This window comes from Neofelis nebulosa, chromosome 8, assembly GCF_028018385.1.
Source record: "Neofelis nebulosa isolate mNeoNeb1 chromosome 8, mNeoNeb1.pri, whole genome shotgun sequence".
NCBI classification, from domain to species: Eukaryota; Metazoa; Chordata; class Mammalia; order Carnivora; family Felidae; genus Neofelis; species Neofelis nebulosa.
In genome coordinates, this window is record NC_080789.1 from 38,852,278 (window position 1) to 38,866,323 (window position 14,046).

At 35.9% G+C, this 14,046-nt stretch overlaps 1 protein-coding gene across 1 annotated transcript in view; it reads right to left on the reverse strand.

The window, feature by feature from the left end:
* The window catches only part of OTOGL (otogelin like), a 149,063-nt gene that overhangs the window by 122,676 nt on the left and 12,341 nt on the right, over positions 1–14,046 (reverse strand). The window contains exons 7-10 of the mRNA XM_058741923.1: positions 11,605–11,726; positions 6,760–6,965; positions 1,114–1,241; positions 643–749 (exon numbers count right to left, since the gene is read on the reverse strand). Of these exons, the coding sequence (XP_058597906.1) occupies positions 643–749; positions 1,114–1,241; positions 6,760–6,965; positions 11,605–11,726 (563 nt within the window). The remainder of the gene's footprint in view (positions 1–642; positions 750–1,113; positions 1,242–6,759; positions 6,966–11,604; positions 11,727–14,046) is intronic.

The following is a 14,046-nucleotide window of genomic DNA, read 5'->3' on the forward strand; positions in this document are numbered from 1 at the left end:
TCGCCAAATTTGTTCCCTAGACAACCATCTAGTCTAGGTATTCTTAACCTGGGAGAAAATGTAAGAGTCGGGTGACCTTGGATGGGGTCAAGATTTCATGTGTACTGTCACATCACAATGTCCATAGCAATATCTGTGACTTTGTCAACAATATATCTCATACTTCACTTTTTAATGTTTTCATTTCTAATTATAATTGTTGCAGATATCTCAAAATATTTACTGAGATCACGTAAATGGTGGTTATAGTTAGACTTGAAATGTATGTAAAAACATATCATAAATTCATTTCTTTTACTATTTTGATAACTCCATTTCAATACAGTTTCCTTTGTGATTTTGTGTGTTTGATTTTGTGCATTTCAAAACATTATTTTGAAAGACTCTGTTGGAATCTCTAAACTCTAAAAGCGATCAGTGGAACAAGCAACCTTTAAGAAATGCTTCTTTTTATGCTGCTTATATAAACCATTTAAATTGCATGTATTATCCAGCAAGCTTTTAATAGATGTTAGGCCAGTTTATGTTTTACATTTCCATGATGTTTTGTGAACTGCTGAGACGTCTAAGTTACAGAAGTGGTTGTTGCTTTTCTTTCTGGATAAAGAAATTTTAATTACAAATACTAATTATTTCACTTACTTGCAAAGATCATTAACACAGCTGGCAATATACAAATATGGATCAATATATTCATGGCAGCTCAAGAAAGGAAACTGCAACAATATCTGACACTTGAAGAAGATTGCCTGTGCAGAAAAAGATGGCAGTCGTCAGCACATGTTTAAGGATACGTGGGCACTCACGTTTTTTCTACTGATCTACTTGCAGGTGTCTCTGTTATTACCAGGAAACAGAAGGCAATTTACGCTCATAAGTTTTAACCAACATTTTTCTAACTACATATTTGCACAATGAGTACTGCTCCCATGAAACTCGTTACATTACTCTTTCTGAAATGTCTTCAAGTTGTTCCTGTTGCACTTACATTCCCTCAATTTAACCGTGTTTAAGTATGTAGCATCTGTACCAAAAAATGCTTAATATTCAATATACAAATACAATATGTGTGAATTATATCCAACGTGCCCAAGCTCTTCACGTCACATTTACCTCAAATGCTGGCATTCCACTGGAGCATGGATTTGGAAAATCTGAGGGTGTGGGTACACATTTGGTGTCATCTGGAATTTGCACCGACCAACTATTTGCAAACATAGCAATGTCTTCCGTATAGTCCTCTATTTCACACAAACACAGACACACAAAAATATGTGTGATAGCATCACTTTACACAAACACAGTTCATCAACATAAACTTCCTGGTCAGAAAGTTAAACTCAGCCACTTTATCATTACCAATGATTGCCAATGATATTAGACTATAACATTACTTTCAGCTCCTGAATCTTGCCTCTGCGTAATGCTGGGGTAGTATCACTTTAGCGTAATAACAATACATTGAACAAAGCGTAAGTACCAAATAAAAGTCAATCACATTGAAGAGCAAAAGCGAACATCATTTGAGCAACAAGAGGAGGGACTGAAAGTGCTCATCTTAATCCTGCTCCACGTTCAGACGAAGAATGAAACTAAAATCTCAAAGGCTTAGCAGAACCAAACACGGTAACATCTCGAAGCTCTAAGACAGCTGTCGGATGGGAACTTTAGGTTCCTCACCACTTAGACTTACACTGTCTACCACTGATGACGAGCTTCTGCACCACTAGAGTAAGAAATCACAAGCCACATATTTGACCGCTCTCTCTCTCTCAGCATCTTCAAGAGAGGAACATGTCTGCTTGCTACCACAAAGGGTTTGGGTTATTGTGGGAGTTCATCTACAAGAATGCTTCATTCTCTTAGAATAAAATCCTAAATTTTGCTGTGGCCTGGAAGACTTTTATGATCTGGCCCCTGCGCTCCCCTGATTCCCCTCCTCCTACACCAACCCCACCCCCCACACACTCCTCTTGTCCCCTTCTCTCTTATTCCTGCTCAATCTACCCCAGTCACACTGGCCTCACACTGTTCTCCTTTTAAGCTCGTTCCCACTTTGCTCTTGCTTTTGCTCCCCATTCTTCAAAATTCTCTCCAATCTTCCCTCTGCTCTCTCCCTTACTTTATTTAGGTGTCTGTTTAATACGACCTCCTCAGAGACGCCTTCTCTGTCACATGATCTGGATTACCACTGAACATACACTGTTCTATTGCTCTTAATCTCCATTTACAACTTCTTGTTTTCATAGCTGCTATTGCTCCCAAAAATTTATATTTTAACTTGTCTCTATTTATTTTGTCTTCTTCTACATGGAGGGCAACAGTGTGTCAAAGCTTCCCCTTTGTTTAGCATCTGGCATGTAGTAGATGCTCTAAATACATTTGCCAAATAAGTGAATGAATAAATAAAAGAGGAGTTGCAAAATTTAAATACATTATTAGATTATTATTTCAAGTTTATCTGCCCTACCTCATTATCTCTGATTCTGTTGAAAATGTTACACACTGAACCAAGCCTGGGCCTGATCTAATATACTTTTTGTTTTTTAAGCAGGAAAAACTGATGTTACTTTTAAGTAAATTTATAGTCACATTTCATTTCAAAGCATCATCATTTTTGAAAAATCTGAAGGGCCAAAAATACTAGCTAAAGGCCCACTGATTTTAATATCTATGCACAAATTTCAATGTAACTAGATAACCTGGACAGTCCCTTAGAGTTCACTTTAATACAGCTTATAACCACATATTTAGCTATATTTATGACATTACATTAATAGAAGAGTCACGAAAGTTGGTTATTATGAGACCTTAAATCCATATCAATTGGTTTGCTGGAGGCCTGCAAAACTAAATTTAAAATGTTTCATGAAAAATATGCTACAAAGAATCTCTTGTCTGTATTGGAACACTTTCTAAGAGAGAAAATGAGGATTATTAATTACTATGTTGGGAAAAACAAGAGTAAACCAAGGCTTCTATTTTGATGTGTAGCTGCCTATAAACATGAATTATGGAAACAGAATCTCAACTAGACAATCAATTAAAATATTTCTATATCCACAGAAATTCTGAAAAGCCTCATTTCTTTGTGAAGTCATCCCTGAAGAATGAGTAGGACTGCAGGGGAAAATACAATTTTAATCACTGTTAAGAAACTATGCATTCGATGGCATTCAATCAAACCACCACAGTGCCTCTAAAGATTTATCTAATCAGCAAAGGACAGGCTGAGTTTCAAAAAAAAAATACTAGGCATGTTAAAGCTAAACGTAATACAGCTTATCTGTAGACATTTTCTTGCATTATTACAGAATGGGAGAAAATCAGAGGGCAGGTGCTAGTCACATCCTTATCAATTACTGGTGTTAGTTTTTTTAATACTCCACTTTACACTGGGCACCAAATAAAACTTTGTACAAAAAAACTGAAATATCTCTTTAGGCTCTTCCTACATACTTTTCAGGGTTCTTCTTGCCTTCTGTCAATTCACCCATAATTCAGTTCAATTTCCTTCTGTCAGTCTTCTCCCCGCTATAATCTGTGAACACTTTGGTTCAGGCTGCCCCAGGTATCTCACTGAGAGCAACCACTTTATGTTCCAGGTTATCAAAGTCTGTCTGACCCTTAAGTAAGGTCCTAACTGGAGTCTCTCTGCCTCTAGCAAGAGCAGATGCTATTTTTCTATCCTCACTTCTATACCAGTTCCTCAGATGTCCCAGGAGAAGTTGCCCATAGCTGTCTTTTCTAACACTGAGAACTGAATTGAATATTATTTTCTTCATGAAGCTTTGATACAGAAGACAAAGAAATCAATAATGGCCATCCGACTGGTGTGGCCTGAGTCCAAAACCCTACTTCCTAATATAGTCTCAAGATGCCAAGTCTGTGAATCCTCTCATTCTATGTATCCAACAGGATGCAGAATCGCATGTCAAGATGATCTCAACACTGCACATGTGTATATGGTGCTCGCAGACTTTTGAACACTTTCACTTACATTTTCTCATTTGATCCTCACAGGCTAAGAAGTTCTTGGGGTCATTATTATTATCTTTACACACAAGGAAACTGACACCATGGAACCCTAGTAAATTAGTAAACTAGCCCCAGTGCTGCATTATCCATCTCGGGTAAAATGTCTGCAATTTAGCAAGGGCCTCTTAAAGCAATGTTAATCAAACACTTTCCTATTAGCTCCATTCTAGCCTTACTGAGAACACTTGGAGATGATTGTAAATTCACTAAAATGTATTCGGCGTTAACTATGTGGCAGCCACTGCATTAAATATTTTGCATGGATTATCTCATTTAATCCTTGTAACTCTAACGTTATCATTGTATCATTAAACTGAGATGATTTAATATGTGACAAAGCAGAACTTGAATCCCACAATCTGACTCCAGAACTCACACTCTAAGCAGGACTTTCACTGTCTCTTAAAACACAACATATGGGTGAAACTTCTTTATGAATTTTATTATAAAACAAAAAAAGTATGATATACATAGCATTTTTACAGATTAAAAGTCAATTTCTCAAACATTTATCTAAGCCTGGGGTTGGAAGCCAGTCAGATCTGTAAACCAACACGGACAATATCATTTACCAGCTGTGTTACATTGGGCACATCACCTTGTGCCCTCATTGTAAAGTTAAGAAAATACCAACAGTCTTACAGGATGGTGTAAGGGTTGGAAATAATATAGCTACATGCTCCTATTAACTGTTATTGTAAATAGTATCAAGGAATATTATTGTTATTGCTGACAAAACAGCCCCCATTTTTAATGACTCACTGAAATTAGTTTCATGACTTAGAATAAAGATATGTACATCATCATACATGATAAAACAATTTTTCCAAGTTTTTATTCAACTTTTATAAACTCTGTTCACATTATTATTTTTTTAATTATTATTTGGTAGTCAATGAATTAATTTCTATGAAGACTTGATGCAAAATATCTTTTGTCTAAAAGTAAGTAAGTTTGTCTCAAATGGGTTTGCATTACTAAAATATAAACCCAGAGAAGGGAGGAGTCTTTGTTTTCTTCACTGATGTATCCCAAGCTCCTGTAACAGTGCTTGACACAAAGTAGATACCCAATTAATATTTGTTACATGAGTTAGACTTCTATCTTAATTTAGCAAATTAACTCATTTATGGAGGCATTACAATTCCAGACTTCAAGCTATAATCACCGAGACAGTATGATACTGACACAAAAACAGACACATGGATAGATGGAACAGAATAGAGAACCCAGAAATGGACCCATAAAAATCTGGCCAACTAATCATCAACAAAGCAGGAAAGAATAGCCAATGGAAAAAATCCTCTTCAGCAAATGGTGCTGGGAAAACTGGACAGCCACATGCAGAAGAATGAAACTGGACCACTTTCTCACACCATACACAAAAATCAACTCAAAATGGATGAGAGACCTAAATGTAAGACAGGGAACCATCAAAATCCCAGAGGAGAAAACAGGCAACAACCTGTTTGACCTCAGCCACAGCAATTTCTTACTAGACATGTCTCCAGAGGCAAGGGAAACAAAAGCAAATGAACTATTGCAACTTCATCAAGATAAAAAGCTTCTGCACAGAGAAGGAAACAATCAACAAAACTAAAAGGCAACTGATGGGTTGGGAGAAAATATTTGCGAATGACACATCAGATAAAGGGTTAGTATCCAAAATCTATAAAGAATTTATCAAACTCAACACTCAAAAATCAAATAATCTAGTGAAGAAATAGGCAAAAGACATAAACAGACTTTCCCAAAAAAGACATACAGATGGCTAACAGACACATGAAAAGATGTTCAATATCACTCATTATCAGGGAAATACAAATCAAAACGACAATAAGACACCACCTCACACCAGTCAGAATAGCTAAAATTAGCAACACAGTAAACAGCAGATGTTGGTGAGGATATGGGGGAAGGGGAACCCCCTTCACTGTTGGTAGGAATGCCAACTGGTGAGGCCCACCTAGAGAACAGCATAGAGGTTCCTCAAAAAATTAAAAATAAAACTACCCTACAATGCAGCAATTGTACTTACTAGGTATTTATCCAAAGGATACAAAAATGCTGATTCAAAGGAGCATGTTCACCCCAATGTTTATAGCACAGCTATCAACAATAGCCAAATTATGGAAAGAGCCCAAATGTACACTGACTGATGAATGGATTAAGAAGAAAGACAAATATCATATGATTTCACTCATATGCGGAATTTGAGAAACACAACAGATGAACACAGGGGATAGGAAGGAAAAATAAGATAAAAACACAGAGGGAAGCAAACCATAAGAGACTCTTAAATAAAGAGAACAAACTGAGGGTTGCTGGAGGGGAGGTGGGCTGGGGGATGGGCTAAGTGGGTGATGGGCATTAAGGAGGGCATTTGTTGAGATGAGCACTGGGTGTTATATGTGAGTGATAAATCACTGGGTTCTGCTTCTGAAACCAATACTACACTGTATGTTAAGTAACTTGAATTTAAATAAATAAATTTTTAAAAATTATTAGGAAATTAAAAAAATGTAAACTACCTTATGGATTTCAAGAATGACACATATATATTTTCCTATTCAAGCTTCACTTAAAATCACTAGAGCAGACAAGCGATAGCTACCAGTTTTACCTAACCGAGGACAAGTTGCACCCTTCTGTATACAAATAGCTGGCTCAGTGAAGGAAGAAGACCTCAGAAGTACCCCACATTTCTTCCACCCCACTTACCTTGCTGAATGATGAAATCATCAGATTGAATGTCATTGTAGTTTCCACATAAGCCACATGATTTCCCTTTATGCTCCTGAGACAGTTTGAGGTAAATTCCAGATATTCCGTCCCAAGCCAATGAAAAACCAAAGGAGGTTTTCACCAGAATATAGTCAGCTAGTTTCTCAATGAAAACCTGCCCAATAGTCTCAGGCAATGTTAAACTTGAAAAATAGAACAAAGACAAGTTAAGCATTATGATGAGGAATCCATTATAGATGACCTATTTCCACACTGATAAAGATTTTACACATATAACTGAATGCTTCTTTCAACCAACCAAAAATACATTTTTGCTAAGTATCAGTGATTTTATAAATCTGTAAAATAACTTTATTTAAACCAATGAGAGCTTAAATATATTTATTTTTTACTAGAGAGTTCAAGATAATCTAAAAATGCTGCCCAACAATTTTGAAGTAAGGACAAACAATGGTGAAAATATGGAAACACACGGAGCTCTGATTTTGTTTAATTTTCTTTTAAACTTGGCTGTAAGGAACTAAGAGCTTCTATCTCCAAACCGGGACCTTGGTGTAAGTCGCTGTTTTCCAAAAGAAAAATTTATGGGCATGATCAATTATAATTTACATATTTAATACTGTAAAGTTCATTATTGGGAATATAAAATACTTTGTCATATGGTATTGCATAAGGGTTATATTCATAATTTTAAATTGGATATAATTAGACCTCTTTAAACAAGGGTCACATTGAATATTTAAACTCCTAATCCAATGTCTAGTCTTTTCACTTTTCACAACCATGTACACATAGAAAGGATGTGGGGAAAATGACAGAACTGAAGAAAACTGAGCAATGGACACTTTAAAAGCACAGTAAGTCACCTAAAATACTTTTGAAAGGTGACTGGACTCCTTCCACAAATATTACAGAAAAGAGCAAGTGCTAATAATTAAGAAAATGGAAGGAGGGGTGCCTGGGTGGCCAAGTCAATTGAGCATCCAACTCTTGATTTCAGCTCAGGTCATGATCCCAGGGTCATGAGACTGAGACCTGCATCAGGCTCGTCACTGAACATGGAGCCTGCTTAAGATATTCCATCTCTCTCTCTCTATCTCTCACTCTCGCTCTCTCTCTCGCTTTCTCCCCCCCCCCCCCGCAACCCTGCTCTTCTCCCTACTTGCACTCTCTCTCTCTCAAAAAAAAGGGAAGGAAAAAGTCATTTTTACTAAAATAGTCATGCTAGTTGAGACTTATAACCTGTAATATGAGTGAGGAAGGAGGTTAGTAGGTATATCCACACATTTCTCTCAAAGGCTTCAAACTGGTGAGAGTTCCTTCCCAGAAAGAGCAAGTCCCATCGAACAAAAACCGTAAAACCAAACCTACTCACTAACAAAGTGACAGTCCCTAAAGAAACCATTCAAAATATCTGCAACCGCTTGTACAGAGCTGTTTGCAAATAGTTTTTTATGGAGAATTAGTTATAAGAATAGGAAAATAACTAAACTTTACATTGGGTAATAAATAAGACTCTAGTTAACTACAACCCTAATCTATTCTTATTAAAAATTATAAGAATGAGGGGCGCCTGGGTGGCTCAATTGGTTAAGCCTTTGACTTCAGCTCAGGTCATAATGTCACAGTTGGTGAGTTCGAGCCCTGCATCCATCTCTGTGCTGACAGGTCAGAGCCTGGAGCCTGCTCTGGATTCTGTGTCTCCCTCTCTCCCTCTCTCCCTCCCCCATTCATGCTCTGTCTCTCTTTCTCTCAAAAATGAGTAAACATTTAAAAAATATAAATTATAAGCATAAGAAATTCATATTAAATTCACAATAAAAGTCAGTATGAATAATATTGTTTAAGTTTGCAAGCTTATAAAAGCCATACTTGAAAAAAGTGAATCATGTTTTATAAAAGTATTTCATAGCTATAGGATGTTAAATGTATGGAGATAGAGTGGCTCGGTTGTGAGTATTTTTTGGTTTGATCATTTGTCATTTGATTCTTTCACATAAAATTTGATGAAATATACAATTTTTAAAAATAAAAGATTCCTAACTGTAATTACCCAGCTGTCTATAACATAAAAGAATGCCACTAGAGATGGAGAATAATAGTAAAAATTAGATAATCTCCCATAAAATTAAGAAAAACTCCGTGCAACCTAGTCAGGAAACATTCACAATGCAAATGAAAATGAATGTACAAATTAATGCTGAAAATTATTCATGGGTTTACATGTACCAACACCCTTCATTTCACAGGTGAAAGAACCAAAGTCCAGAGCCTTACAGGGTTGATTTGATTTGATTTTGACAAATATTTCCCTAACACCTGCTTTGAATTAGTCCCTAGGCCAGATGCAGCATTATTATAAGCAACTTAGTCGAATAATAAGAAAATCATCCTCTTCCCATCATACAAATCATATAAATGCAATCTCTCATACAAATGGAAATCCTCAAAGAAATATTTTCTCGAGATTTAACAAAGAGTTAGTATTCCTGAAAATCTACTTGAATGGCGTTTTTTTTTAAATGTTTATTTATTTTTGAGAGAGAGAGTGAGACAGAGTGTGAGTGGGGGAAGGCCAGAGAGAGGGAGACACAGAATCGGAAGCAGGCTCCAGGCTCTGAGCTGTCAGCACAGAGCCTGACGTGGGGCTCGAACTCATGGACAGTGAGATCATGACCTGAGCTGAAGTCGGACACCCAACCGACTGAGCCACCCAGGCGCCCCCTTGAATGGCATTTTTGTTTTACAAAACAATAATTTTTTAAAGAGTCTATTATGTTACCCCAAATCCCATATAAGGAATCCTAAATAATTATTTAAATTCAGCTCCAAGAAATACATATGCAATTGCATTATATTCCCATTCAAATGGCTAAGCCTTCTTTTCTAAGAAAATGAGAAGTACAGAACCCAAATGATCAAGAAAATAAGCCTGAGAGAGGTGAGAGACTGCTTGGGGTCACCTGACTGTGACAAAGCCAAGGTCAGTGCCTGCTGCCTGCTGCTTCATCCAAAACCCTTTATGCTATCACCTGCTGCCTCTTGAGGAATCTAAACTGAGAACAAAGTACATAGGGTGGTAAGGTCATTGTGCTGGAAAGAATCCCTAGGGTTCAAACACTTGCTAATGAATTCTAAATGACAGACAGAATTGTTCCATCCCACAATTTACATTTTCTGTCATAACTCAGCCAAGGAATATTTTAAATTGAGTATTTCTACAATTATTTAGATTGGAAGGTAGACTATTCCACAGCATTCCTACATTAAGTATAAAGCCTTTCATCAAACTAATAAACGCTCCTTCACCCAAAACTCTCAGATCTTCTTGTCAGCTAGGAAGGCAAAACTGGGAGTCTCTCTGATTAACCCAAGAAGACTAGTTATTTATTGGCTCTGAATCATTGTCAGAACACTAATGGAAAGTCTCAATTAATATCCAAACCTCATTCATACAAATTTGGAAAAGACTTCCAAAGGTTTAGTTTTATTTTAAGTTACTGCTAAGGAAGGAAGGAAGGAAGGAAGGAAGGAAGGAAGGAAGGAAGGAAGGAAGAAAGGAAGGAAGGAAGAAAGAAAGAAAGAAAGAAAGAAAGAAAGAAAGAAAGAAAGAAAGAAAGAAAGAAAGAGAGAAAAAAAGAAAAAAAGAAAAAGAAAAAGATTTAAGAAAGAGAACAAAAATAAGAGTTGAACTATGAAGATTTCTCCTGAATCCTTCTTAGAAAAAGGATGTGATAATCTCATTTCTATCTAATCAAACATAAGTGTATCCTGCACAAACATTAAGGAGGTTAAATTGGTTGGATTCCTGGTCACATGACTGGCCTCGGCGCTTGCTGAAGTCTTAATATCTGTATGTTATAACTTTAAGGTTGTTGTTTGAAAGAAATCTTCTCATCTCTTTTGCAATGCTGGCGGGAATGCAAACTGGTGCAGTCACTCTGGAAAATAATATGGTGTTTCCTCAAAAAGTTAAAAATAGAACTACCGTATGACCCAGCAATTGATGGGTATATATCTAAAGGATACAGGTGTGATGTTTTGAAGGGGCACATGTACCCCAATGTTTATAGCAACAATCGACAATAGCCAAAGTATGGAAAGAGCCCAAATGCCCATTGACAGATGAATGGATAAAGAAGATGTGGTATACACACACACACACACACACACACATATATATATATATATATATATACATATATATATACACACACACACACACACACACACACACACACACACAATGGAGTATTACTCAGCAATCAAAAAGAATGAAATCTTGCCATTTGCAACAATATGGATGGAACTAGAGGGTATTATGTATGCTAAGCAAAGTAAGTCAGTCAGAAAAAGACAAATATCATATGACTTCACTCATATGTGGAATTTAAGATACAAAACAAATGAACATAAGGGAAGAGAAGCAAAAATAATATAAAAACGGGGGGAGGGCAAAGCATAAGAGACTCTTAAATACATAGAACAAACTGAGGGTTGCTGGAAGGGCTTGGCGGGGGGGGGGGGGGGTGCGGGATGAGCCAAATGGCCAAGTGGCATTAGGGAAGACACTTGTTGGGATGAGCACTGGGTGTTATACATAGGGGATGAATCACTGGAATCTACTCCTGAAATCATTATTGCTAACTAACTTGGATGTAAATTAAAAATTAATTAATTAAAAAACAAATACATAAATAAACATAAAAAAGAAAGAAATTCTTTCTTCCTACTCTCCATAATTCACTTTCAAGCATGAGATGTTTGGAAATTCTATTAATTCATGGTGTTATTTTTATTATATCATTTATCACATCTTACCTGATTCCATTCTTTTTTATTTCATGCCCATAAATTCGAATTTCCTCTTGGTCTGAAAAGAACAAGCTGATTGACCGATAACAGTAATACACTGAACCATGGCACTTAGGGCTATTATGAACCTTAAAAGAGAAAAAAAAAAAAAGCAAAGACAGCATAGGAACCAGCAACAGATATGTAGGCCTTCATTCGAGTCACCAAAGCCACAATGCCTGTCTACAGTTCTACAGCACCATTAGTCCTATGACACTGAACAAAATTACAACTACATTTAGGATTTCCAAAGAAAAAAAGATTTACCACAGAAATTGGATGGCAAAATTAACTCCATAAAGTACATATTAATTCAGCATATTTTTTAAATGATCTGAATCTTTACATGTTGAGTGTCAATATTCTAAAGATACATGGTATGTACTGGAATAAAATTAGTTCTAGGAAGAGGACAGTAGAGCACCACAAAAACACACATTTGTATTTTACATGTCCATGTCATGTTAAAGAATCATGAAATGGAGCTCTACACAATGCAACACTTACAGATTGCAAAAAAGTGACTATAACCTCTCTAAAAATAAAATTGCTCTAAAAATAAAATAATATTTTAGGGAAGACAAATATTATTTCTCAAACCTTGATGGGAAAATTAGTTTATGAGGAAAGAAAGAAAGAAAGAAAGAAAGAAAGAAAGAAAGAAAGAAAGAAAAAGAAAGAGAAAGAAAGAGGAAGAAAGAAAGAAAGAAAGAAAGAAAGAAAGAAAGAAAGAAAGAAAGAAAGAAAGAGGGAGGAAGGGAAAGAGGGAGTGAGGATAGAAGGAAGGAAGGAAGGAAGGAAGGAAGGAAGGAAGGAAGGAAGGAAGGAAAAAAGAAGGAAAGAAAAAAAGAAAAGAAAGAAAAAGAAAAAGAAAAAAAAGAAAGAAAAGAAAGAAAAAGAAAGAAAAGAAAGGGAGTGAGGATAGAAGGAAGGAAGGAAGGAAGGAAGGAAGGAAGGAAGGAAGGAAGGAAGGAAGGGAAAAAGAAGGAAAGAAAAAAACAAGGAAGAAAAGAAAACAAGAAAAAATAAAAGCAAAGAGAAAAAAAAGGAAGGAGAGGAATGTTAGAATCTCTTACCCCATTCCAATATTAATTTCAAACATTCAAAAAGCAAAGTATGAAAAGCTGACCACATTGAGAAGAAATTTATGGAGATAGAGAATTTGAAATTAAAAAAAAATTAGGGGGCACCTGGGTGGCTCAGTCAGTTAAACGTTCTACTCTTGGTTTCAGCTTGGGTCATGATCTAATAGTTCATGAGTTTGAGCCCCATGTTGGACTCTGCAAAGACAGTGCAGAGCCAGCTTGGGATCTTCCCTCTCTCTCTTTCTCTCTGCCCCTTTCCTGCTCACATCTTATCTCTCAAAATAAATAAATCAACTTAAAAAAACATTATTGATTGGAACATAGAAAATGTAGCAAACAAAAAATGGGGTAAATGTTAACTCTATACAAACGTACAAAGAATAGAAATTAAATAATAACTTATTGGGCTCAAGCCTAAACAATATTTATATGAATTCATAAAGGTATAATATGTAAATGACAATAATGTAAAAACCACATATCATTTAACCTAAGATGGTGATATAGCCCCATTAAGAGGAGGGAAGGAAAGTGTGTGTGTGTCTGTGAGTGTGTGTGTGTGCGTGCGTGTGTGTGTGCGTTAGGGGCAGGAAGGGTGATGTAACAAAGATGATTCCATCTTCCATAGTCAGAAATGAATGAGTAAAGCCTAACTTGAAAGATAAAGAAATAATAGCATATTTTGGCATGTAAGATAAAAGCCTGAAGAAACAGCTTAAAGAGCTAGAGAAATTGCCTTTGGGGAGCCAGATTTTAGCTAGGGTTGGGAATGAAGGCAAACAGGGGCTACAGTTTTCCTTCACTGCCTTAGATGACTTTTTTAGACTGTATACATGTGTTATTTTTATAAAAGTAAAATTAAATTTAAAAAGAAAAAGAAAAGGATTGGGAATATGAAAAAGGATATATGCATAAAGATGTTTATCAATTTATCTATTAAAATACTGAAAAAAATTTTGAAAACCTAAAATTCTAAAACAGGGCATAAGTAAATAATTTGAGTATTCCACAAATTGAAACAAATACAGCTAAAAAAAATGGGTTTTAAGAATACTTGACGTGGAAGAAAGTTCTTCACATAATATCAGGTGAAAATCTAGGACAGAAAATTATACATAGTATGATTTCAAGATTATAAATGTGTTTAAAAGTCACAGAAAAAAGTGTAGAAGAAAATATATGAAGCCATTAGCAATGGTAACTCTTACTGATATTTCTATTTTTTTAGACTTCTCTGAAATTTTCAAGTTCTCTCCAAGAGAAGTGAACTACTTCTATAATCAGGGGAAAGATGACATTTAAAGCAAATGGATTTGTTGACTTG